This window comes from Balaenoptera musculus, chromosome 17 (assembly GCF_009873245.2).
Source record: "Balaenoptera musculus isolate JJ_BM4_2016_0621 chromosome 17, mBalMus1.pri.v3, whole genome shotgun sequence".
Taxonomy (NCBI): Eukaryota; Metazoa; Chordata; class Mammalia; order Artiodactyla; family Balaenopteridae; genus Balaenoptera; species Balaenoptera musculus.
The window spans coordinates 688,403-712,880 of record NC_045801.1 but is presented as its reverse complement, the minus strand read 5'-3'; the positions used below and the strand labels follow the sequence as shown (position 1 = coordinate 712,880).

General features: G+C 56.1%; 2 protein-coding genes across 3 annotated transcripts; one reads left to right on the top strand and one right to left on the bottom strand.

Annotated features, from left to right (window-relative positions):
- Positions 1-113: 113 nt before the first annotated feature.
- Positions 114-10,912, bottom strand: PARP10 (poly(ADP-ribose) polymerase family member 10). Of its 2 annotated transcripts, XM_036830613.1 has the most exons (12): positions 10,434-10,912; positions 7,329-7,404; positions 7,023-7,209; positions 6,692-6,946; positions 6,383-6,619; positions 5,719-6,302; positions 5,387-5,608; positions 5,160-5,256; positions 4,337-4,975; positions 4,119-4,252; positions 705-879; positions 114-622 (listed from the first exon to the last, which is right to left on the bottom strand). In XM_036830613.1, exons 3-12 carry the CDS (start codon positions 7,201-7,203, stop codon positions 276-278), a joined length of 2,871 nt encoding a protein of 956 aa, XP_036686508.1. In that variant the 5' UTR covers positions 7,204-7,209; positions 7,329-7,404; positions 10,434-10,912; the 3' UTR covers positions 114-275. The 2 variants fall into 2 exon arrangements, with proteins under 2 accessions (XP_036686508.1, XP_036686507.1); XM_036830612.1 differs by lacking the exons at positions 7,329-7,404; positions 10,434-10,912 and having other exon boundaries at positions 4,119-4,975; positions 7,023-7,291.
- GRINA (glutamate ionotropic receptor NMDA type subunit associated protein 1) lies at positions 9,901-13,229 on the top strand. Its single transcript, XM_036830615.1, has 7 exons — positions 9,901-10,035; positions 11,019-11,406; positions 11,519-11,631; positions 11,703-11,903; positions 12,048-12,176; positions 12,275-12,418; positions 12,501-13,229. Exons 2-7 carry the CDS (start codon positions 11,043-11,045, stop codon positions 12,648-12,650), a joined length of 1,101 nt encoding a protein of 366 aa, XP_036686510.1. The 5' UTR covers positions 9,901-10,035; positions 11,019-11,042; the 3' UTR covers positions 12,651-13,229.
- Positions 13,230-24,478: the final 11,249 nt, after the last annotated feature.

Below are 24,478 nucleotides of genomic sequence, written 5' to 3'. Positions count from 1 at the left end.
TTATTCAAACAACACAGTCGCGCTCGGGCGAGGGCCGGCCCCCCTCCTCCTGGGCTCTGCTGACCCCTGGTGGTTGGGCCAGCCCGAGGGTGGGGGGGGGCGGGGAACCCTGCCCAAGCCCTCCTCGTCCGGCCGCCCGTATGGGCACCACTGCAGGAGGCAGGGGCGCCCCCGGGGGCAGCTCGGGCGGGGAAGGGTGCGGTGGGGCTGTGCGGAGCGGGGAGCCTGGGGAGCAGGAGGCCAGCGGCTGGGCCGAGGGGGCGGGGCCTCTAAGATTAGGTGGCTGGGGAGTTGCTCAAGAGCCCAGGGGGGTCTCCAGGGGGAGACCGAGACATGTGCTTGCAAGTGATGAGGTGGGTGGGCAGCGCCTGGGTGTCGTGAAAGATGACGAAGATGCTGGGCCGGGGGAGGCAGTCCACCGCGCTGTCGTAGCGCAGGAGCGCGTGGCCGGGGGGCCGCGGGGGGGGTGCCCGCAGCCCGCGGCGGCCCTGCCCGTAGTCGCCGGTCAGCACCCGCGCCACGAACACCGCCTTGTGGCCCTCGGCGTCGGGGGGCGAGTAGCGGTCCAGCACCGACAGGGAGGCGCGCTTGGCGAAGTACACGCCCTGTCCGTAGAGCGTGCCTGCGGCGGGGGGAGGGAGGCACGGGGGTCAGGGTGGTTACGGTGGGCAGAGACCAAGCCCCTTCAGGGCCCCAGGCCTCACCGTTGCGGCCGCAGAAGCTGCGGTTGAAGCCGTGCGCGCAGATGTCTGGGACGGTGGCCACCGACGTGCCGTGGTACAGGACCTGCTCGGCCGGCCGCCGGTCACAGCACTGCTCCAGGCGCTCCCGGTGCAGTTCATACTGCTGCTGCAGCAGCGGGTGCAACACACGCTCCACCTGCGGGCGGCCTTGGTCAGAGCCAGGCTATTGTATCCCCTGGGCCACAGGGCAGGGCTGAGCCCGGAAATCAAGAGCCCTCTCCTGGAGGAGTTCAGGGCCTGGGGAGACCTCACAGCTCCTGTCATGCTCTGCCCAGTAGCAGACATTAGGCGGACGTTCGCCACCTCCACCGAGCCCCAAGTGGCATTGGAGGGCTTCCAGGGGGTCTGCAGGTAGGCAACCCATCCACTCACCAGAACCCTGCACCCACAGCCAGGCCTCTGCAGAGAAAAGCTGAGCCCCCCGCCTGCATTGCCCGCAGGACTTCACTCCCAACGCCAGGAGATGCCCCGGACCTCTCAGTGATGGGAGACCAAGGTGACCAACCCAGTAGTCAACCGAAGAGGAGCCAGCTCAGGGACCCAAAAAGTTTCTAAAGAAATTCTAACTAGTCACTTCAGAGGGATGCAAATGAATATTATATCCAGGAAACAAGACTACCTACTGTGAAAAAGAAACAGTCTGAAAATTAGAGAGTTCTTACATTGAGAATGGAATTGCTGAACTGCATCCAGTGGGTGTGGATAATAATAAGATGATGAAGATGGAGTTCAGGAAGGGACTCAGAGTGCAGAGCCAGAGAAAAGAGTTGGGAACTGTGAGAGGACAGATGAGGGAGGGGGGAGGAGCTCTAAGATCTGAGTCGTAGGAACTCCACAAGAAGACACCCAACAGGTGATGGGAGCAAGTGAGGACTTAATGGAAGACAGTTTGAGCTGAAGCCAGCATCTTCAGATGGAAAGGATCTTGCCATAAAATGCCAAAGACAATGTGGAAAGGCACCTACCTGCTGGGAAAACTTCAACCTTCAAAGTGAAAGAAAAGTCTACAAGCGTCCAGATGCACGCGTGCACACACACACACGCACACCCCAAAGTCGACATACAGACATGGAAAAAAACCTCACGTTTTCATACTGGGGTCCTCACCAGCGATACTGGATGCTAAGAGACCATAGAAGGATTTTTTTTTTCTTGCCTTTCCAAGAACAAAAAATTTTAAGGAGGAAAGAAAAAGAGTTAAGTCTTTCAAAGATCTGAAGGAAAACATATTTTGATCTTGAACCCTATATCCAGCCAAACTATTAATGGTGAGGACAAAATAAGGACAGATTAAGGTATGCAAGAACCAGCTGTGCTTAAGTTAACAGAAATGTCTTAATAAACACATAGCATCTTTTGTTTGAAAAAAATACCAATATCAAACTATAGTTGCAAATTACTTCTAATTGCAAAAGGCAAAATCCATTTAAAAGTTCAAAATGTTGACTACTCACTCAAGGAGATACTTTTACTACACAGAAAAGGAATCTATGCAAGAAGGTGACAGGGTCACCAAGAGTAAGCCAGCAGCCAAGCACCACAGAGAAAAAGAAAGAAAGTAAACAAAATCAAGAGCCATTAGTTGGGCTTCCCTGGTGGCACAGTGGTTAAGAATCCGCCTGCCAGTGCAAGGGACACGGGTTCAAGCCCTGGTCCGGGAAGATCCCACATGCCGCGGAGCAACTAAGCCCGTGTGCCACAGCTACTGAGCCTGCGCTCTAGAGCCCGCCAGCCACAACTACTGAAGCCCACATGCCACAACTACTGAAGCCTGCAGGCCTAGAGCCTGTGCTCCGCAACAAGAGAAGCCACCTCAATGAAAAGCCCGTGCACTGCAACGAAGAGTAGCCCCAGCTCACTGCAACTAGAGAAAGCCCACACACAGCAACGAAGGCCCAACGCAGCCTAAAAAATAAATAAATAAAATAAGTCTATCAAAAAAAAAAAGAGCCATTAGTCCTTGAATCCTAGAATATTCTCTTTCATGCAACATGGTTTAAATAACTAGGTTTTTCATTTCCCCCTTTCCTCTCTGGTCCAGTGGTAAATATTTTTTCATGGTCATTATATATCGATCAACCTATGGCCCGAGCATGGAGCTTCATGCTTGGAATAGAAGCATGCCATGCAGAATAGAAGATGACGTTTGTTTGTCAACCTTGCCAACTTCAAAATAATGTCACTGGCCAAACTGTGAGATGGAAGAGGGAGGAGGAGGTGAAAGGGGGGAAGGGAAGCCCATTCTCCTGATCTTCCGTGCAGGGAGGCAAGAAACAGTCTCTAAAATCGTTAAGTGGAAAAAAGACTCAAGTGTACCACGTAAAGTCACAAAGGTCCTGCTAGAAGAATCAAGCGCACGTGACTAACAGAGCCTCGGGAGGAGCACGGGGCGTGAGTGCAGGGCGTCCTCCTCTCGCCAAGTGCAGAAGTGACAGCTGCTAAGTCCACCCAGAGTTACAGGGGTCATCCCCAGGAAAGCGGTGGTGGCGGTGCTGGTGGCGGACTGCCCCTGGTCTGGGAAAGGCCTGAGGTTCTGCGCATCTGACCAGATCCGGGTTGCTACTGCTGCTCACCGCCCCCTGCCCCCAGGCCCACCCACCCACAAGTCGGCGCGTCAACAGTCAAGAGGGCCACCTGGCTTCACCCGCGCCGTGAGCCCAGCTCTCACCTCCCAGTCACTCTCCGCCCCTGCCTGGCACACGGCCCCTCCTCAGTCCTTCCTTCTGGCCCTGCAGGCACTCTGGCCCTCGCTGCCTCCAGCGCCCCGCCTCCGAGCCCCTCCTTCTCAGTCTCTGCTTCCCACCTGCCTGGGTGGCCAGGGCTCCTGGGGCTCCCAGAGCTTCATTCGGGTCCCCCACCCGTGGTGCCCGGCCCTTTCCGCAACCCAACCGTGCTCAGAGTTGCCACATTCAACAAGTGAAAATGTACGAAGAGGCTGCCTCGCTGCAGCCAGCCCTCTTCCTGCTGGAGCAGACCCCTTGGGAGGCAGCCGGGCCCCAGAACAGCACCCGGAACAACTGCTGGAATGAGTCATCCTCACAGTAGCCACGAGATGGCATCACCACCCCATGCTCTAGAGGAGGAAACTGTGGAGGCATCGGGCTGGAACCGGCGAAGTGGGGACCTGTGCTGGGACCCCCTAAGCTCTACAGCCTTCTGCCTCCCGGGCCGCACACTCGTGAACACCCTTCGGGCAGGGAACGGGGCTGCGGAGCCCTGCTGCTCCCCTGCCCCCGACAGCTTTCAGCCTGCTGGGCAGCTTCTGGCCAGCCAATCCTGACGTAGGCAAGAGTGATAGCCCACAGGCTCTGCAAGGCAAAAATGGTGCCAGGAGCCCAGGAGGCCAGGGGCTGGCAAGGCAGGGCGTGGACTCACCCGGACAACATGGATCCTGCCGTGGGCAGCGTCCAGTGTGTCGTAGAAGGCCTGCACTACCGTCTGGAACTCACTGCTGCTCTCGGCCACGCACTCCAGCCTGCCCAAGGGCTCCCTCGGCCTCTGCTGTGGCACTGACACACAGAGAGAAAGGGGGTGCGGGCCATACCTGGGGCACCGGTCCACCCTGCCCTCCCCCGCGCGGGCTGCAGACTCACGAGTGGGGCCCGAAGCCGCCAAGGGAAAGGCCAAGCTCTGATCCCGGGGGCCAGCCTGCAGCGCTGCTAAGTGGCGGGCCGCACGGGTGGGCTGGGTCCCAAAGCCACGGAGGACGGTGCGGTCACCACGAAGGGCAACACTCACACCGTGGCGCCGCTCCAGGCGGGTGCACAGCTCCGCGGGCAGCACGCAGCCCTGGGGCCCCACCGTCTCCTCCCGGAGGTGCACCTCCAAGGCCGCCTCTAGGGCCTGGTCCAGCTCATCCATATCCTGCTCAAAGGCCGCATGCACCTCCAGCTGGGCCCAGCTACCAGGCCCCCCACCCCGGAGCTCCTGTTCTTCCTGCAGCGGGGGCGGCTCCAGCAGGGAGAGGGCCAGGGCCCGCTGCAGCGCCACAGCCTCCTCCCGCTCGGCCACCTGGCCCTGTGGCTCCAGTGACCGGTAGAGAGCCAGCTGCAGCTCGGCCTCCTCCTCCAGCCGCCCGGGCGCCCCGGTGCTGGGGGCCACGGGCCCCTCCCCAGCCCTGGGAGTCTTCTCCTCCTCCGGCTGCCCCTCAGGCTCCTCCTCCCTCAGCTCCAGGGGCAGCCAGTCTTCCCCGTCCAGGCCCTCCAGGGCGGCCAGCAGCTCTCGGACCTCCTCTGGGGACAGGGAGAGGCACTGGGTCAGGGGTCAAGTCCAGCCAGAATGGGGCTGAGGAGAGGACTAGTCAGGGGACGCGTGGAAGGTGGAGGGGGGTTAGAGGGTATATGGTCACAGGGCAGAGCAGCAGAGTGAGGTCAAGAAAGGGCCGCAGGATGTGCCAGGGTCCCCAGGGAGCCCTACCTAGGCTCATATTCTCCTGGTCACCGTCCATATTGTCTGGAGGCCACAGGGTGTGGGAGTGGCCAGGGAGGGCCTGTAGGGCCTCAGTGGGGTCCACCTGTTGGGAAAGAATGCCAGTACCCCCCGGACACATACCCCTCCCAGGCCTCTGAGCAAGGGTGGAGGAGGTACGGGGGACTGAGGTGCGAAAGAGGGGAGGAGAGGGGAGGGGAGGGCTCCATGTCTACCTCTCCCGGGTCTGTGTCCAGGGCAGCCCTGGCCAGACGCTCTGTCCCAAAGACGCACTGGAACTGAGCCTCCAGCCCCCGCAGAAGGCGCTGCCCCTCTGGGCTCAGCAGGAACCTGGCGCTGCCTGGGTGCTTCAGGCTCAGCACGTGACAGCTAACGCTGCCCAGCAGACTTTGCAGAAACTCCTCGGCTGCCTGGCATGGGGCGAGGGCTCCGCAGAGCTGCAGGACCATGGGGCAGGGTGAGGAGGAGCAGTTGGCAGGTTTAGGGCACAGGAAAGGCAGCCAGAGCCCCCAGTAGTAGAGGTGAGGAATCCTCAGGGGTCGCGTACCCGAAATCCAGTCATATCTGATCCCTCGAGCGGGAAGAGGGCGACGTCTCCTAGGCCAGCAAGAAGGTCCTCATGATAGAGTTGAAGGAAGCGCATTGCTCCCAGCTCCATCGGCAGCACTGTCTCCACCAGGCCCTCCTGCCCCGGGGACCCCACAGGGCCCAGGCTCATCGACGCCACCTGCTCCAGAGACTCCACGGCGATCTCCCCTGGGCCTGGAGACCCCGTAGGCCCTGGGCTCACCAGCCCCTCCTGTTCTGAAGACCCCACGGGCCCTGAGCTGACTGGCCTGGCCTGTCCCAGCGAGGACCTGTCCCAGAGAGGACCTGTCCTCAGAGAGGCTCCTGTTTGCCCCGGTGCCTCCTCAGAGCCCAATGTCACATTCCCTGCACAATTCTGTGCCCTTGCTGGCCCTCCAGCCTCCAGGAGAGCAGGCTTGGGGGCCCCAGGCCCCAACTCGGCCAAGCGGTTCCCTCCACTGGTGTGCTCGCTGTGCTCCTCGGGCTCCAGGACATCGTAGTGCGGGACAAGGCTCAGCTCTGAACCCTGCAGCTGGTGGGCCCGCTGCAGCACCCGTTCGGCCACTTGGAGGAAGGGAAAGGACAGAAGTCGTCAGGGCTCCAAGGCATAGGGAGGGTGGGCTGCCCTGTCCAGCCCCACTCACCCTGCCACTGCTGGAAGGAAGCGATGGTGCCCAGGTGCCCTGGCAGGCTGCGCACGCCCTCCAGGGGCCCCCCGCCACTGCGGCGCTCATTCTCCAGGTACAGCTCCAGCAGCAGCAGGTCTGCAGGGGGGCTGCCCCCCATGACACGCACCGCCCGGGCCTGGGGCACCCAGGCCAGGGAGACCTCGGCCCCCTCCAGGCTCAGGGCCTGGGCGTGCTCTTCCAGGACGCGGGCTTCTGTGGGGAGGGTGCAAGTCAGCTCGGGGCATCTCCCCTGAAAGGCACGTCCACCCCAATCCCGCCTCTCACCTGCCTCTGAAAGGGGCTTGGGCAGCTGCACCAGGGCCCGGTCTGGTCGGGGACTGGCCAGGGCACGGCACGGCTGCACCGGCTGCCCTGCGGCACAAAGCAGGGCTTGGACGTACTGCTCCAGGCGCCGGGGTCCCGTGCCAGCAGACAGCCCCTGGAGTAGCAGGCGCGCAGGGGCGCGTGGTGGGGCTGGCCGCAGGCTCAGCCGAGCGCCGTGCAGAATGTGCTCCTCCTGGGCCAAGACCCTCGCTGCATCTGCAGGCAGGGGGAGGGGTGTCAGGGCCGGCGGCCGATGGGGGCCCAGGCTGCCCCTTTGCGTGGGTCCCCTCACCTGCAGCCTCCTGGAAGGTGAGGATGCCCCCGCGGCCAAGTCTCTGCCAACTCGACACCGGGCCACCCCCAGAGCTTCGAGGGTTCTCGAAGTAGAGTGTGAGCAGCTCGTCTGGGACGTCGGGGGGCAGGCCTCTGAGTTCCACTGCTGCCCTCAGCTCTGCCTCTTCCTCGTCCATCATCACAGCCTGGGCTGGAGGAGCAGGTGGGGTAGCAGCCCACAGCCCCGCCTCACCCCTCGCAGGCCCCTGGGCAGCGTTCCCTGGCACCCCCCTCACTGTGGGGCTGGCCCACATCCCGCACTCACGCTCCCCCGGCTGCCTGGGCCGCCGCAGTCCAGGCCTTCCGCCGGACTCCTTCCCCTTCGCCCTGAAGCCGAAGCGCTGGGAAAAGAAAACAAAAGTGAAACCGTCGGAGGGAGGGAGGGGCCCGCAGTGCTGGGGCCGAGTGGCTGCCTCTCAGGTGCTTCCCTTCTCAGGCCCCTCCTGCAGAACTTTCCAGCCCCACCCCCAGCTCCTCAGCCCTCTGCCCAGCCCACCCGCCCCATCTGTCTGACCTCAGCCCAGCGGCTGGCAGGGTGGGGGGAGTGTCCGCTCGCGGTCCTCCACTCCCACCGGCCCTTCCCTGTGAACCTCACGGCCCTCCCTAGTAAATCCACACGGGGGACTCGAATCATCGCCCTCCACTCAAGACCTCAAGCCTCCGTGTTACCCTCCCCCACTGCACGAGCACCTTGGGGCCCTGGCCGGCCCGGCTAAGGCTGGCTTTCAACTCTCCCCAGCAACCTGGGCAACGGCACCGCACTCACCCTTAAACAACATACAGGTGACCGACCTCCCACCCCGCAAGGGTGGGTCCGCAGCTCCCACTCCTGATCTATGAGAGCTTCCATCCCAGCACAGCCTTCCTTCCCGCCCCCACCGCACCCCCCCACCCCCGCCTCCCCAGCCTACGCTGTCCTCAGAGGTGGCGGCGGCACCAAGGCTGACCCCAGAAGGGGCTGATGCTGTGCTCACGGGCCTTGCTGCAGCGCATCCCCGTGACAGAGGGGACAGAGGGGACGCAGAGCCTCATGCTCGGCTGCACCTTTACAATCCACAATCCCTCTCGCCGCCAAGTACCCCCCTTGCCTGTGCTCCATTGGCTTCCAGCCTCTCAGAGAGTTGTGCCCCCCACTGCTCTCCATCTCGCACCTCCCACTTATCCCTCAGCCACTAAAACCCAGCCTCTGCCCCTGCTACTTCTCCAAGGAATTGAGGACCTGTCCAGTCTGTGCCCCGAGCTGTACACCCAGCACACTGGCTGCCCCCACCCTGATCTGAGCCTCCATCATCTCTTGCCTGGGTCACTACTCTGACCTCTTAACTGATCTCTCTCTGCCACTCCTGCCCACTCACACTGTCCATCCTCAACAGAGGGCAGGGTGAGCCTTATAAGTGGCACCGACAGCTGCTACAGCTGGGTCCACAGTAAAGCCAAAGTCCTTTGGAGGACCTGCCAGGCTGGACTGACCGGGCCCCAGTCCCTTCTGCCGCATCCCTCCTGCATCCCCCGTCCGCCGTCATCCAGTGCAGCAGACCCTCCCACCCCAATGCCCTTGCACTGGCCCTTCCCTCTTCCCAGACCAGCCTCTCTTACAGAGCCACCTGGCCAACCCTCCCCCTGATTCACCTTACCAGGTTCTTGGTGGCAGATTCAAGTTGAACCTAAAATTCTTCAAGGAACTGTGACTTGCATGGGCCCCTCCTAGGGCCCTGGCCTCAACTTCACATTTGTCATCTTAAATTATTTTTCTTCAAAAAGACCCCTCAAATTGTATGAGCATCTAGTTCTACAAAACCTGAAGTCACCCCTGCCTGCTCTATATTTTCTCCTCTCACAGAACTCATCATCTTCTAACATACTGTATAATTTACTTATTACACCAATCCCTGCTACCACAGGCGGCAGTGTGCTGGAGCAACTCACATCATGACTACATTGTTCAATTTTCAGGAATCTTTGTGAATCAGTTGTTAAACTGGTGGTCGCTTGAAATCAGCCGGGATGGGGTATTTATGTGAAGGACAAGTGCAAAGGTACAGATCAGGGCTTCCCCTCCCTGGGGCCTGCTGTTCAACGACGAACCAGCACACACCAGCTGCACAGGACAGAGCCTCTTCCCAATCACTGCTGGGCCTGGGAGAGGCCACTATCCGAAAGGCCGGAAAGTACAGTAAGATCCCCAGGCCCCAGGTGGAGAGGCACTCCTGCAGAGGGCTCCAGGAGACCACGTTGCAGGGATGTCCCTGGCGGTGGCAGGCAGCACTTCCTCAGGACCGCTGAAGCCGAGGGAATTTAACTTGGCCTCCAGTCCTGGGGCATCTCTAAGCCTCAGCCCCTTAGCAGCGAAACAGGGCTAAGAATGCCACCCTTACAGCTTTGTGGTTCTGTGATAAAGACAAGTAAGGATAACCGGTCTAGTAGGGACCTGGACTGGTTTCATAGAGAGGATAGAGCATTTAAACAATTAGGCCTCTTGATTTGGAATAGGGGAAGCGGAGTTTTAAGGCCAAGGAGGGATGGAGAGTGTTTGTCAGACTTAGCAAATCCCAGATTTAAGAATAAATTTCTCAAAATTCCCTGACCCAAATTGGAGAGGCTAGGTCTCAGCCTCCAGAGGTCTACAGCCCTCACGGCCCAAGGCCACCCCTCAGCGGACAGTACGGGACTCGGGTCTCGGGCCTGGGGCTCGGAAAGAAGCCAGCAGGGCGACCCAGTCGGGCAGGGTCCATCCGGGAGAAGCCCCCGCGTTCCCCGCGGAGCCCAGCCCACGGCCCCGCCCCCGCGCCGCCGGCCCCGCCCCGTCACAAGGCCCCGCTGCGTCTCCCGAGCCGCAGGCGCAGGCCCAGCCCAGCCGGCCGCGGAGCGGGTGCGGGTGCGGGTGCGGGTGCGGGCGCGGGCACAGCGGCCGTCGACCGCGCGGCCGCGCAGCGGACACCCGGCGCCCAGGCCTGAGGCGACTCGCGCGACTGGTGAGTCCCCGGCCCAAGCCCAGCAGCGTGTCTACTCGCTCAGCCGGCCGACCGCTGCCGCCCCCGCGCGGGCCCTGCGCAGCAGACAGGCGTTGCGGTGGGTCAGTCGGTCGGTCCGGCCGGGCGCGCGGCCCGCGGGGGCCGGGGGGCGGTGGCGGCGGGGCCGCGGAGCCGGAGGGCCCAGGGCGGGCGGGGGCGGCGCACTGCGGCGACAGGCGGACGGGCGGTCCGAGCGCTCCCCGAACGGGCAGGAGGGCCCACCCCGCCCTCGGTGCGGGTTCCGTGGCCGCCACCACCGCCCGCCTCGCCCCCACGTCCGCTTTGTTCCCCCGCACGCCCTCTGGTCGCTTCCATCCCCCACCCCCCCACCCCCCCGCAACCCGCTGTTCCTGGCGTACCCCGCTGGCAGGCACCCCGGCAGCCGATCCAGGCCTGCTGCCCCCACCCCGGGAGCGAGGGACGCTCGGGCCCTGCTCTTGGAGGGGGGTCAGGGTTCTGGCTGGTCACAGATGGCGTGGGGATTTCCTGGGATAGAAATAGCCGCCGGCTCTGGCCCCTTAAAGCTGCTTAAGGGGCGGGATGTGAAGGGGAGGGTCCGGGCACACCCCCGCACCTCCCCGACCGCGCCCCCAGCACCGACCCGCGCTGAACTCTGACCCGGAGAGGCCAGCAGCGGTGAGACGGCCCCTCCAGTTGCTTGCAGGAAACGACAGAAGCCCAAAATCCCGAGGCTGCCAAAATCATCCCCTCGTCCATCCCCTCCTCCATCTTTGGGGTCGGCCTGTATTGGCCCCTCCTGAAGCCGCACGCCCAGCCACCCGATACCCACCCGCCTCTCCTGGCCCCCCAGCTCGGGTTCCAGACAGCCCTGGGGCAAAGGTCACGAAACCCCCTCCTTCCGTCCCGTTTCCTGGTAGCAGGTGGAGAGGCCCCTGGCTGGTTCCTGTCACCTCAGGGCTAACTGTTCTCTCTCTGTCCTCTAGGGGGAGACCACAGAACCTGAGGCCATGTCCCATGAAAAGAGTTTCTTGGTGTCCGGGGACAGCTATCCTCCCCCCAACCCTGGATACCCTGGGGGGCCACAGCCCTCCTTGCCTCCCTACCCAGGGGCCCCTTACCCACAGCCCCCATTCCAGCCTTCCCCCTATGGCCAGCCAGGGTATCCCCAGGGCCCCAGCTCCTACCCCCAGGGGGGCTACCCTCAGGGTCCCTACCCCCCAGGAGGCTACCCCCAGGGCCCCTATCCCCCAGGAGGCTACCCTCAGGGCCCCTACCCCCAAGGGGGCTACCCTCAGGGGCCGTATCCACAGAGCCCCTTTCCCCCCAACCCCTATGGACAACCACAGGCCTTCCCGGCACAGGATTCTGGCTGTGAGTAGTGGGGCAGGGGCAGGGGCAGGGGCAGGGGCAGGGGAGGGCAGGGGGAGGGCAGGGGCTCCTGGCACCAGTAAGGGGCGCTGACCCAGCCCGTCCTGCTCCTCAGCACCTCAGCATGGGAACTATCACGAGGAGGGTCCCCCATCTTACTACGACAACCAGGACTTCCCTGCCACCAACTGGGACGACAAGAGCATCCGGCAGGCCTTCATCCGGAAGGTGGGCCACAGGGGCTGGGGAGGGCGTGGGCAGCTGTGCTGGCCGGAGCTCTGAGCCGCCTCCCTCCCCAGGTGTTCCTGGTGCTGACGCTGCAGCTGTCCGTGACTCTGTCCACCGTGGCCGTGTTCACCTTCGTCGGGGAGGTGAAGGGCTTTGTCCGGGAGAACGTCTGGACCTACTACGTCTCCTACGCCGTCTTCTTCATCTCCCTCATTGTCCTCAGCTGCTGTGGGGACTTCCGGCGAAAGCACCCCTGGAACCTCGTTGCACTGGTAACCCCCAGACCCTGAGCCCCTGGCCCCCAGGGCCAGGCCTTCACACCCCATGACTCACGCTTCGGAGCGACAGAGGGGAACGGGGGTGGGGGTGGGAGTGCGGCAGCGGCTCCACGTGCTCAAGGCTCCGTCTCCCCTCAGTCGATCCTGACCGTCAGCCTGTCCTACATGGTGGGCATGATCGCCAGCTTCTACAATACTGAGGCGGTCATCATGGCCGTAGGCATCACCACGACCGTCTGCTTCACGGTGGTCATCTTCTCCATGCAGGTAAGGGGCCCCCCAGGGCAGGGCCGCCGGCCCCGGGGGCCCAGACGCCTTGCGAGGCTGCGGCACGCAGGGCCTCCTGTCCGCCCCTGTGCCCTCAGACCCGCTACGACTTCACCTCGTGCATGGGCGTGCTCCTGGTGAGCATGGTGGTGCTCGTCGTCTTCGCCGTCCTCTGCATCTTTGTCCGGAACCGCATCCTGGAGATCGTGTACGCCTCGCTCGGCGCTCTGCTCTTCACCTGCGTGAGTGGTGGGGGCGGGCGGCGTGGGCGGGAGGCTGGGCGGGGGGGGATGTCTCTCCACGTGACCGTGCTGCCACCCGCAGTTCCTGGCAGTGGACACCCAGCTGCTGCTGGGGAACAAGCAGCTGTCCCTGAGCCCGGAGGAGTACGTGTTTGCCGCGCTGAACCTGTACACGGACATCATCAACATCTTCCTGTACATCCTGACCCTCATCGGCCGTGCCAAGGAGTAGCCCGAGCGCCTGGCACACGCAGGGCCCCACTCAGGTGGCATGGCTGGCCTGGACCCTGTCCCCAGCGTGGCAGTTCCCCTGTACCTCCCCTCTCTCATCCCTGTGCGCAGCCTGGGACAGAGGGAGCCCCTCTCCAACCCTCCTGTGTGTACACTGCAGACACTTCTGTTTGGACCCGCTGTGGCCAGCATGGCCCCTTCTAGCCCTCCCGCCCTGCCAAAGGGCAGTGGGGCCGGGTTTCCGTGCCACCTCCTGCCCACTCAGTGTTGCATGAGCCCTGTCTGCCAGCCCACCCCAGGTCTGGGGGCAACACCAGGTCCCAGGGGAGAGGGATGGAGCCAAGAGGTGAGGGTGCACGTCTCCCCTCCTGTCCCAGCTCCCCCGCCTGGCATAAAGTATCCCTTTCCCCTCCCCAGCCCCACACTGGAGTGCTGCCCTCGGGGGACCTGCGGGGTGTGAGGGTCTCGTCCCTATGCTGGGCCCTGAGGGCAGAGAGGACGGGTATGTTTCAGGGGAGGAGGACGCCTTCCTCTCATTCTGCTGTCTTTAAAATTACAATAAATGGGACCTGCCGCGCTCTGTATTCCCTTCGTCACTCTCTCGTCACTGCCACTTCCTCCACAAGGTGGGGAGGGGTCTGGGCACTGCCAGAGTGAGGCAGTGAGCAGGACCGGCGTCAACGGTGGGGCTTGGCTCGGGGTGGAGGTGGTGGAGGTTAACGACAGCAGCTAATCTTCCTCTCGCCGCGCTTCCACCTCCGTTGCTGCAATCTTCCCAGCCACGTCAGGAGCTGTATGCCGGGATTCGCAGCTGACGGACGGGGACCCCAAGGCTCCCGGTGGTTACGCGTGGTGCCTGGGTCACACGACGTCTGCCACTCGTGCCTGGGAACTGCACGGCATGATGGGGCGGGGGCCGCGACACCCTCATCATCTCGCCTCGGGCCTGATGGGCAGCGGCACAGGTCACTGACCGCCCCCAGGCAGGCCTGTCCTGCTCCTCTGGCTCTGAAGGGCCCCCAGGGAGCCCATCAGTGGGCACCTGACGCACGGCCCAGGCCTGGCTCAGATGAAGGCCCTCCGCACCCCTCCCCCCTCCCCCTGAGAAACCTGCACACCGGAGCCCCCAGGGGAGAGCTGGCTGGAGACTGAGGGCCCCTGGCCTGCCCCTGGCACCTTCCGCAGCTCTCCAGGCCCCACCCTCCCGTGGCCCTCAGCCTCAGCTGGTCCTGCGCGTCCTCCCCTGTGGCTCTTGCTGTGCCAACTCCAGAGCCCGCCCCACCCACCCCTGGCCCTGGGATGTGCACTCGGAGGTCAGCCAGCTGTCCTTATCCTCATCCTCCCACACAGGGGTCCCTCCGCTGCCCGGGGCTCAGTCGCTCTGAGCACCTCCCTGCCCTGAGCTCTCCTGAGCTCCTAGCCCCCCAGTGGACACTCCTGACTGTGGCCTTCCCCCACAGGGCCCGCTATCCAGGGCTCTCCCACCTCCTACCCGCCAGCCCATCAACCCACTCCTTTAACTGGCGCCGGCGCCCCAGCATCTCTGAAGGGACCCCACACTGCGAGCCAGTGCCCGCGGGCACTTCGGCTGTGGCCTGCCCCGCCCCGTACCTGCTGCTCCTGCGTGAGCTCCGTCGGCGTCCACCCGACCCCCGGGCCGGAAACGGGTCTGTCCTCTCTGCCCTCGCTCATCCTGCCCCACCCTCCTCGTGCTCACCTGTCAGCTCACCTCCACCAAGCCTCTGCCCAGCTGCCAGGTGTGCTTCCGACACACTGATCACACCACCCGCCTGGTGGTTGCCCGCGGGATGAAGTCCACCTTCCCTGATGGCTGCTCGAGTTGGCCTTCCGCTGTCCCCGAGCTCCTCAACCCAAGGCCTGACCTTGCTCGGCCTGAGCCACAAGTGGGCCCCACTTCCCCAGGCCCAACGCACACCGCCTTCCCAGCCACCTGGGCCCTTCCTGGAGACCACCTCACGCTACATGGCTACCCTTAGTCACTCTGCTTTGTTCGCCTGCCGAGCGCCGGGCAGGCGACGCGGCTCCCCTTCCCCACCTCTCCTCGAGCAGGTGCGGCTCCTCATCCAAGGTACCCTGCCTGCAGGCGCTCCAAGCACACGGGAACCTGCTCCGTGGTAGCTCACAGACCCGTGAGGATTTCACGCAGGGGAGAAAACACGGAGCAGTCATGTGGTTGAAGAAAACACCAGTAGAGGCAAGAGAAGCAGCTCAGGACAAATGCCAAGCGAAATGTGCAGGGACAGTGTTTTCTCAGGGAATTCAAGGGGGACAAACTCTTGGCTGAGCTAATCCTTGGGGGAGGCTCCCTGGGGACAACAAGGGGCTGGAGGTGTGGGCCAGGGCGGGGCCGGGAAGCTGGGGGACGCACGCAGAGCAGAGGCCGCCGTGGGAGGGAAGGCCAGGGCTGCACATGGGTGAGGGCTTGGACCTGTCCTGCCGGTGAAGGGGACTCTGGCAGGAGCCACAGCTGGCTGTGGGTTCAGGAAGATGCGTCCGGCAAGAGAATGTCCAGGAGAAGGGGTGGGTGCCAACAGAAGAAAGCAGGGAGGAAGCAGATGAGATGTGCAGATAGGAGCAGATCAGGTGGGGCTCGGGGCTGGGGCAGCTGGCAGTGCCACAGAGGGCTCAGGATGGGCCCGGTCGAGGCGGGCAGGGCATCTCTGCCAGTGGAGTTTGGCCTGCTGTCTGCTGTGTCCCCCTGGGAAGGAGAAAAGGGGCAGCTTGTGATTTGACCGGGTGGATGAGTATGTAGAAGGAGACACAGCAGTTGTGAGGTCAGCAGGGGAGATTGTTCAGATGAGGAAAGAAACAGCCCCCAACATCCAGGAGCTGCCCTGGTCCTATCAGCGAGGTCCTGGTGTCGTAGGGGCCAGCCTGGCACACTCAGATACAGGCCCTGGTGGTCTCCTGTTTAGAATATGCAGTTTCACATGCAGATCTGCATCAGGCAAGGCCCCTCTGTGCCGGATTGGGTCAAGAGGAGAGGACTCTTCTGTAATCATGTCTGAACACAGACCAGAGGCAGGCATTGTCCAAGCCATAAAGAAGACCTACTGCGTGCATCCTGTCCTGCCTAATCTGAGCAGCCGCTGGCTCTTCAGAATGGACAGCTTTAGCTGGGCCCTAGTCCGTCCCCCTTCCAAAGAAGAGGTGTTGAGATACCCAGTCACAGGATGACTCCCCTTCCGGACAGCATGGAATCCCAAGCAAAGCACTGCTTCTTTAAGCCCACCCCAATTCACCCAAACAAGCCAAGTCCCACAGGAAGTCCTTCCAATCCCCCTTCCTGTGGTCCCCCCACCTTGCCGCAGTGAGCAGTAAGCCTGACCTGTTCAGCCACAGGTTGTCCAGTGGGCTTCCTCTGGAGCCTTGACACAGCTCGCTATACTAAGGCCACTATATGAGGTGGACTAATTTATTCTTCAATCGAAAATGTTTATTTACGTGAGTAATCATTAAGTCCATTCTTGTTTTCAAGATTAAACGACACATGACTTCCCTGGTAGAACAGTGGTTAAAAATCCGCCTGCCAATGCAGGGGATATGGGTTCAAGCCCTGGGCCAGGAAGATCCCACATACCGTGAAGCAACTAAGCCCACGCGCCACAACTACTGAGCCTGCGCTCTAGAGCCCGTGAGCCACAACTGCTGAGCTCACGTGCTGCAAGTACTGAAGCCCGCGCGCCTAGAGCCCGTGCTCCACAAAAAAGAAAAGCCACCGCAATGAGAAGCCCGCGCACCACAACAAAGAGTAGCCCCCGCTCACCACAACTAGAGAAAGCCCGCACGCAGCAACGAAGACCCAACGCAGCCAAAAATAAATAAAATAAAATAAATAAATTTATAAAGAAAAAAAAGTTTAAACGACACAAGGTCTCCGTCACATTCCCTGCCCTGCAAAAAAGCAACACAATCACTGGTGCCTGCTGAAAACCACGGTGAGAGGCCAGCCCAGGACCCCAGCTCACTCAGCACACCCACAGATGCCTTGTGCCACCTGCCCTGCTCACCAGGGCTACTGTCGGCATCTCAGAGCTGGACGTGCCTTCAGGACGGGGACTGTGACCTGTGCCTTTTAACACCCAGGCCAGCATCCAGTCCAGAGTGGGTGTGCCATTGGTGTCGACCGTGGAATGAGCGGATGAACTCTACGTGGCACGAGCCGCACAGGCACCAACTGCCCCAAGAGCGGGGCAGAGAACGCTGCAGACTTCTGGACTCTGGCTCAGCATCAGCATCAGCAGGAGGCACTTCAGGAGTGCAGGCAGCAAAACTGAAAGCCCAGGACATGCATGGAGGCCCACTTGGGGGAGCCAGGTGGAGGAAAGAGGATGTGGGAGAGTTGAGGGGTCGAGGTCGGGTGTGACAGCTGTGGATGTAAAGCTCGAGTCTGAACTCTTTCTCAGGCAGTGACAAGCCACTGGAGTTTTCCAGGGAAGAGCCCAGAAGTGGTTTGAATAAAGGCAGGAAAATCGGCGAGGACCACAGTGATGGGGCGGCAGGGAGGGCCGGGCCTGGGGAGCAGAGGGCGCTTGGGAGGGGAGGCATGGGTGCAGGCCTGGTCCCGGGGCTGTAGCTCCCAAGGCGGCCCTTCCCCATCGGGGCCTAGACGCTGCACCCCGGGCAGCAGCATGGCTTGGCCCGTCTGCCGCCAAACGTTCTGTGTTCCTGAGCGTCTTCTTCGTCTCAGGCTTGTCAGGCACTGGAGACCTTTCAGAACGCCCCAGATGCAAACAACACCCACCACAAACACACACACACATGCACACCCACAACTTCTCAACTCCCACCTTCACTGCTAAAAAAGGCCTCTTCTCCCCGTGGGCCCTCATCCCCCGGGACCCAGTTCACAAGGTCACCCACATGTCCACCCCCGCAAACCTTCGGGCTCTTGTGCAGCAACTTCCTCCTTTGAAACCTGCACCCTCTCCTCTCCTTCATCCCACTCCGGTCTGCTTTTCGCTGGTATCCAGCAGCTTCCTGGATATGGGAGGGCTCTAGCACCAGGTTCAGAATCCTCCTCTCCACCGCAACTGCTATGATGACCCTGGGGCATTTTGGGTGGTATCTTCCAAGTGCCTCTCTCACCTATGCCCTTCTCTCGAGTCAAGGCCATGACCACCTCTGAGCAGACCCAAACCATCCTCAGCACCACAGACAAAGAGATGATGGCATGTCCCTGCTTAAATACCTTCAGAGGACTTCCCATCAGGATGGCGGACTGACTGACCCGGGATCCTGACTCCTACTCTTAACACATAAAACTGCCAGATAAAATACTTTTAAACTTTTAAATAACTGAGCCGGAAAGCAAAAATAAATGTGAAGGGAGACCCTGCGGCTGTGAGGGAAGAGTTACAGCTATGGGATTTAGAGAGGTTGTGCTGAGGAAACAAGAATTAGCATTTAGGACCTACCAGGGGAAGGAGCCTTGGCGAAACTGCAGGCTCTCAACTATCAGGGAGGCTTAAGAACAGCCTTACCAAAGCCATAACCCGGACTTGCCTCAGCTCTGCCCCAAGGGCTGAACGTAATTGGCCCCACTTTATCTGCGGACTCTATCTTCCTGTAAGAGGATAACATCACCCAGAACCTCTACAGTCTTTTAATACACAAACTGTCAGTTAGAAATTGCTAGGCATTTCAAAAGACAGAACTATATGACTGAAAACCAAGAGGAAAAATGAGATGACAGAAACAGACCTAAAAGTGACTCAAAGATGGGAGATAGCAAAAAAGGACTTTAAAATAAATATGATTGATATGTTAAGCAAAATGCAGGGGGAAATGGAGAAACATGGAAGATAATATGGAGATTTCCCAGCGAATTGAATTCTATAAAAAGAATCAAACTGAGCATCTTGAATGGAAAAATACAATTAACTGAAACTAAAAATTCAATAGATGGGTTTAAGAGCCAATTAGCCAAGTCAGAAGAAAGGATCAGTGAACTGAAAGGTCAATAGAAAATATCCAAACTTACAAAGGGAAAAAAAGAATGGATAGAGGAAATAGTAGAATAGGTGGGAGATAAGTAAAAAATACACATATGTAGAGTCCCAGAGGAGAAGAGAGAAAGAATGGAGAAGTAATGTCTGAAGAGATAACGCCTGAAAATTTCCCCAAGCAATAGGACATCAACCCACAATCTACCAAAACTGACACAAAAAGAAGGTTATGCTTACGTCTAAAATTTTCCAATTTTTTAAGAGCCCACTGTCATGAATTGAATTGTGTCCCCTAAAAATTCAAATGTTGAAGTCCCAATCCCCAGTACCTCATTATGTGACCTTACTTGGAAATGAGGTCATTGCAGATATAATTAATTAAGATATGGTCATACTTCCTCATACTAGGACACAAAGCAAGCCTCAACAAATTTAAGAGGATAGAAATTATTTCAAGCATCTTTTCTGACCCCAACAGCATGAAACTAGAAATCAACCATAGAAAGAGAAACAAGAAATAAACGATTACATGGAGACTAAACAACATGCTACTAAAAAACCAATGGGTCAATGATGAAATCAAAGAAGAAATTAAAAAATACCTTGAGACAAATGACAATGAAAACACAACCATACAAAATCTATGGGATGCAGCAAAAGCAGTCCTTAGAGGGAAGCTCATTGCAATATAGGCCTTCCTCAAAAAACAGGAAAAATCTCAAATAAACAACCTAACCTACCACCTAAAAGAATTAGAAAAACAAAAACAAATAAAAGTCAGCAGAAGGAAGGAAATAATAACAATCAGAGAGGAAATAAATAAAATAGAGATTTAAGAAACAACAGGAAAAAATCAATAACATCAAGAACTGGTTCTTTGAAAGGGTAAACAAAATTTACAAACCTCTGGCCAGGCTCACCAAGAAGAAAAGAGAGAGGACCCAAATAAACACAATAAGAAATGAAGGAGGAGAAATAACAACCAATACTGCAGAAATACAAAAAAAATAAGAGAATACTATGAGCAATTATATGCCAACAAATTGGACAACCTAGAAGAAATGAACAAGTTTCTAGAAGCATACATCCCATGAAAACTGAATCAAGAAGAAATAGATCATTTGAACAGACCAATCACTAGAAGTGAAATAGAATCTGTAATTTAAAAAAACCAAGAAACAAAAAACTCCCTGCAAATAAAAGTCCAGGACCACATGGTTCACTGGGGAATTCTACCAAACATACAAAGAAGAACTTATACCTATCTTTCTCAAACTATTCCAAAAGATTGAAGAGGAAGGAACATTCCCAAAGTCATTCTATGAAGCCACCATCACCCTGATACTAAAACCAAAGACATTACCAAAATTATAGGCCAATATCTTTGATGAATATAGATGCAAAAATTCTCAACAAAATATTAGCAAACTGAATCCAACAACACATAAAGAAGATCATACACCACGATCAAGATGGATTCATCCCAGGGTCACAAGGATGGTTCAACATACACAAATCAATCAATGTGATACACCACATCAACAAAAGAAAAGACAAAAACCACATGATCATCTCAATAGATGCAGAAAAAGCTTCTGATAGAATTCAACATCGATTAATGGTAGAAACTCTTACCAAAGTGGGTATACAGTAAGTCTCCTACATACGAACGAGTTCCATTCTGAGAGCGCCTTCTTAAGTCCAATTTGTTTGTAAGTCCAACAAAGTTAGCCTAGGTACCCAACTAACACAATTGGCTATATAGTACTGTACTGTAATAGGTTTATAATACTTTTCACACAAATAATACATTAAAAAACAAACAAAAAATAAAGAAAACATTTTTAATCTTACAGTACAGTACCTTGAAAAGTACAGTAGTACAGTACAACAGCTGGCATACAGGGGCTGGCATCAAGTGAACAGGCAAGAAGAGTTACAGACTGGAGGAGGGAGAGGAGGTGGGAAATGGTAGAGCCGAAGGATCGTCAGCAATAGGAGATGGAAGGCAAGCTGCAATTTCACTCACACCTGACGTTGATGGCACAGGCTCTGGTTCCTTGCTGGATTCAATTCTATCTACCCTCTTGAAAAAACGATCCAGTGATCCAGCTCTTTTTTTCTCATCATAGATGACACGGTAGACATGCAATGACTGGATTGCATTCTGAACGGCTGCTACAACCTTCGTGTACCATTCTACGTTTGGGTCCTGTGCCTCAAAAACTAACAGTGTCTCCTCAAATAAAGAAAATGCCCTTGCCATTTCCTGCATCGTGAATCTCTTTGGTTCTTCAGTTACTTCTTCTTCCTCTTGTCACTCCACCCTCTCAATTATTTTCACTTTCGTTTCCATCGTTATCGCTTGGCACTTCATAGCAGTACCAGCTACACACCGTCGTTTTTACGGTTGCTTCCAGACATCCTGGGCTTGAAATAAAGCTACTGTACTACTATAATCTATACAGTACTGTACAGTAAAGTGCACAAAAGCACAACCATTTGTAGAGGATGCACACGCGTGACAAAGTATGCCAAACACGTGAACTAACTTACGTGACTGGACATGTGAATGCACGTTCGCGTCTTTGAAAGTTCACAACTTGAAGGTTTGTATGTAGGAGACTTACTGTACAGGGAACATATCTCAACATAATAAAAGCTATTTATGACAAACCCACAGCCAACATAATACTCAATGGCGAAAAGCTGAAAGCCTTCCTGCCAAAATCTGGAACAAGACAAGGATGCCCACTCTCACCACTTCTATTCAACATAGTATTAGAAGTCATAGCAACAGCAATCAGACAAGAAAAAGAAATAAAAGGTATCCAAATTGGAAGGGAAGAGGTAAAATTGTCATTATATGCAGATGACATGACACTATATATAGAAAACCCTAAAGACTCCACGCAAAAACTACTAGAACTGATAAACAAATTCAGCAAGGTAGCAGGATACAAGATTAACATACAGAAATCTATTGTATTCCTTATACTAACAATGAAATATCAGAAAGAGAAAGTAAAAAAGCAATCACTTTAAAAATCCCATAAAAAAAAAAAAAAAAACTTAGGAATAAACCTGACCAAGGAGGCAAAAGACTTATATGCTGAGAACTATAAATCACTGATAAAGGAAACTGAAGATGATTCAAAGAAATGGGAAGATATCCCATGTTCTTGGACTGGAAGAATTAATATTGTTAAAATGGCCATACTACTCAAAGCAATCTACAGATTTAATGTGATCCCTATCAAATTACCCATGACATTTTTCACAGAACTAGAAAAAACAATCCTAAAATTTATATGGAACCATAAAAGACCCAGAATTGCCAAAGCAATCCTGAGGAAAAAGAACAAAGCAGGAGGCATAAGCCTCCCAGACTTCAGACCATACTACAAAGCAACAGTGATCAAAACAGAGTGGTATTGGGACAAAAACAGATGTATGGATCAATGGAACAGAATAGACAGCCCAGAAAGAAACACACACACCTACAGTCAATTAATCTTAGAGAAAGGAGGCAAGAATATACAATGGGAAAAAGACAGTCTCTTCAGCAAGTGGTGCTGGGAAAGCTGGACAGCTGTATGTAAATCAATGAAGTTAGAACAGTCCCTCACACCATACACAAAAATAAACTCAAAATGGCTTAAAGACTTAAATATAAGACATGACGCCATAAAACTCCTAGAAGAGAACATAGGCAAAACGTTATCTGACATAAATCATAGTAATGTTTTCTTAGGTCAGTCTCCCAAGGCCAAATAAATAAAAGCAAAAATAAACAAATGGGACCTAATCAAACTTATAAGCTTCTGCACAGCATAGGAAACCATAAACAAAACAAAAAGACAACCTACGGCACGGGAGAAAACATTTGCAAATGATGCGACCGACAAGGGCTTAACTTCCAAAATATACAAACAGCTCATACAACTCAAACAATCTGGTCAAAAAATGGGCAGAAGATCTAAATAGACATTTATCCAAAGAGGACATATAGGGGGCTTCCCTGGTGGCGCAGTGATTAAGAATCCACCTGCCAGTGCAGGGGACATGGGTTTGAGCCCTGGTCCGGGAAGATCCCACATGCCGAGGAGCAGCTAAGCCTGTGCGCCACAACTACTGAGCCTGTGCTCTAGAGCCCTCGAGCCACAACTACTGAGCTGGCCTGCCACACCTACTGAAGCCCATGCACCTAAAGCCCATGCTCCGCAACAAGAGAAGCCGCCACAGTGAGAAGCCCGCACACCCCAGAGAAGAGTAGCCCCCGCTCGCCACAACTAGAGACAGCCTACGCACAGCAACGAAGACCCAACGCAGCCAAAAATAAATAAATAAAAAATAAATAAATTTCTAAAAAAAAAAAAACACTTAAAAAAAAAGAAGACATATAGATGGCCAGTAGGCACAGGAAAAGATGCTCAACATTGCTAATTATTAGAGAAATGCAAATCGAAACTACAGTGAGGTATCATCTCACACCAGTCAGAATGGCCATCATTAAAAAGTCTACAAATAATAAATGCTGGAAAGGGTGTGGAGAATAGGGAACCTTCCTACACTGTTGATGGGACTGTAAATTGGTGCAGTGACTATGGAAAACAGTACGGGAAGTTCCTTAAAAAACTAAAAACAGGGGCTTCCCTGGTGGCGCAGTGGTTGAGAGTCTGCCTGCTAATGCAGGGGACGCGGGTTCGCGCCCTGGTCTGGGAGGATCCCACGTGCCGCGGAGCGGCTGGGCCCGTGAGCCACAATTGCTGAGCCTGCGCGTCTGGAGCCTGTGCTCCGCAGCGGGAGAGGCCACGATAGTGAGAGGCCCGTGCACCGCGATGAAGAGTGGCCCCCGCTTGCTGCAGCTAGAGAAGGCCCTAGCACAGAAACGAAGACCCAACATGGCAATCAATCAATCAATCAATCAACAAAAAAATAAATCTTTAAAAAAAAAAAATGTGAAAGCTTTAAAAAAAAAAAAAACAAACAAAACAAAACTAAAAACAGAGTTATCATACGATCCAGCAATCCCACTCTTGGGCATATATCCAGAGAAAACTCTAATTCGAAAAGATACATGCACCCCAACATTCATAGCAGCACTATTCACAATAGCCAAGACATGGAAGCAACCTGTGTCCACTGACAGATGAATGGATAAAGAAGATGTGATACACTTATACAGTGGAATATCGCTCAGCCATAAAAAAGAATGAAATAATGTCATTTGTAGCAACATGGGTGGACCTAGAGATTATCATTCTAAGTGAAGTCAGACAGAGAACGACAAATACCATATGATATCACTTATATGTGGAATCTAAAATATGACACAAATGAACTTATCTACAAAACAGAAACAGACTCACAGACATAGAATAGAGGACAGACTTGTGGTTGCCAAGTGGTGGTGGGGGGAGGGATAGGCTGGGAGTTTGGGGTTGGTAGATGCAAACTATTACATTTAGAATGGATAAATAGGGCTTCCCTGGTGGCACAGTGGTTAAGAATCCGCCTGCCAATGCGGGGCACATGGGTTCGAGCCCTGGCCCAGGAAGATCTCACATGCCGCGGAGGAACTAAGCCCGTGCGCCACAACTACTGAGCCTGTGCTCTAGAGGCCGCAAGCCACAGCTACTACTGAGCTCACGTGCCACAACTACTTAAGTCTGCACGCGTAGAAGCCGCAACAAGAGAAGCCACTGCAATGAGAAGCCTGTGCACCGCAATGAAGAGTAGTCCCCGCTCGCTGCAACTAGAGAAAGCCCGTGCGCAGCAATGAAGACCCAACACAGCCCAAAATAAAAATAAATAAATTAATTAATTTTTTTAAATGCTTAGGGATTATGGCAGAGGC

Excerpts from the sequence above, each read along its gene's own strand:
- GRINA (XM_036830615.1), top strand. The coding sequence starts at position 11,043 with ATGTCCCATGAAAAGAGTTTCTTGGTGTCCGGGGACAGCTATCCTCCC. Across the intron at positions 11,407-11,518 it reads CCCGGCACAGGATTCTGGCT|CACCTCAGCATGGGAACTAT; the intron begins GTGAGTAGTGGG and ends CCTGCTCCTCAG. Across the intron at positions 11,632-11,702 it reads GGCAGGCCTTCATCCGGAAG|GTGTTCCTGGTGCTGACGCT; the intron begins GTGGGCCACAGG and ends CTCCCTCCCCAG.
- PARP10 (XM_036830612.1), bottom strand. The coding sequence starts at position 7,203 with ATGATGGACGAGGAAGAGGCAGAGCTGAGGGCAGCAGTGGAACTCAGA. Across the intron at positions 6,947-7,022 it reads CACCTTCCAGGAGGCTGCAG|ATGCAGCGAGGGTCTTGGCC; the intron begins GTGAGGGGACCC and ends CCCTGCCTGCAG. Across the intron at positions 623-704 it reads CAGCTTCTGCGGCCGCAACG|GCACGCTCTACGGACAGGGC; the intron begins GTGAGGCCTGGG and ends CCCCCGCCGCAG.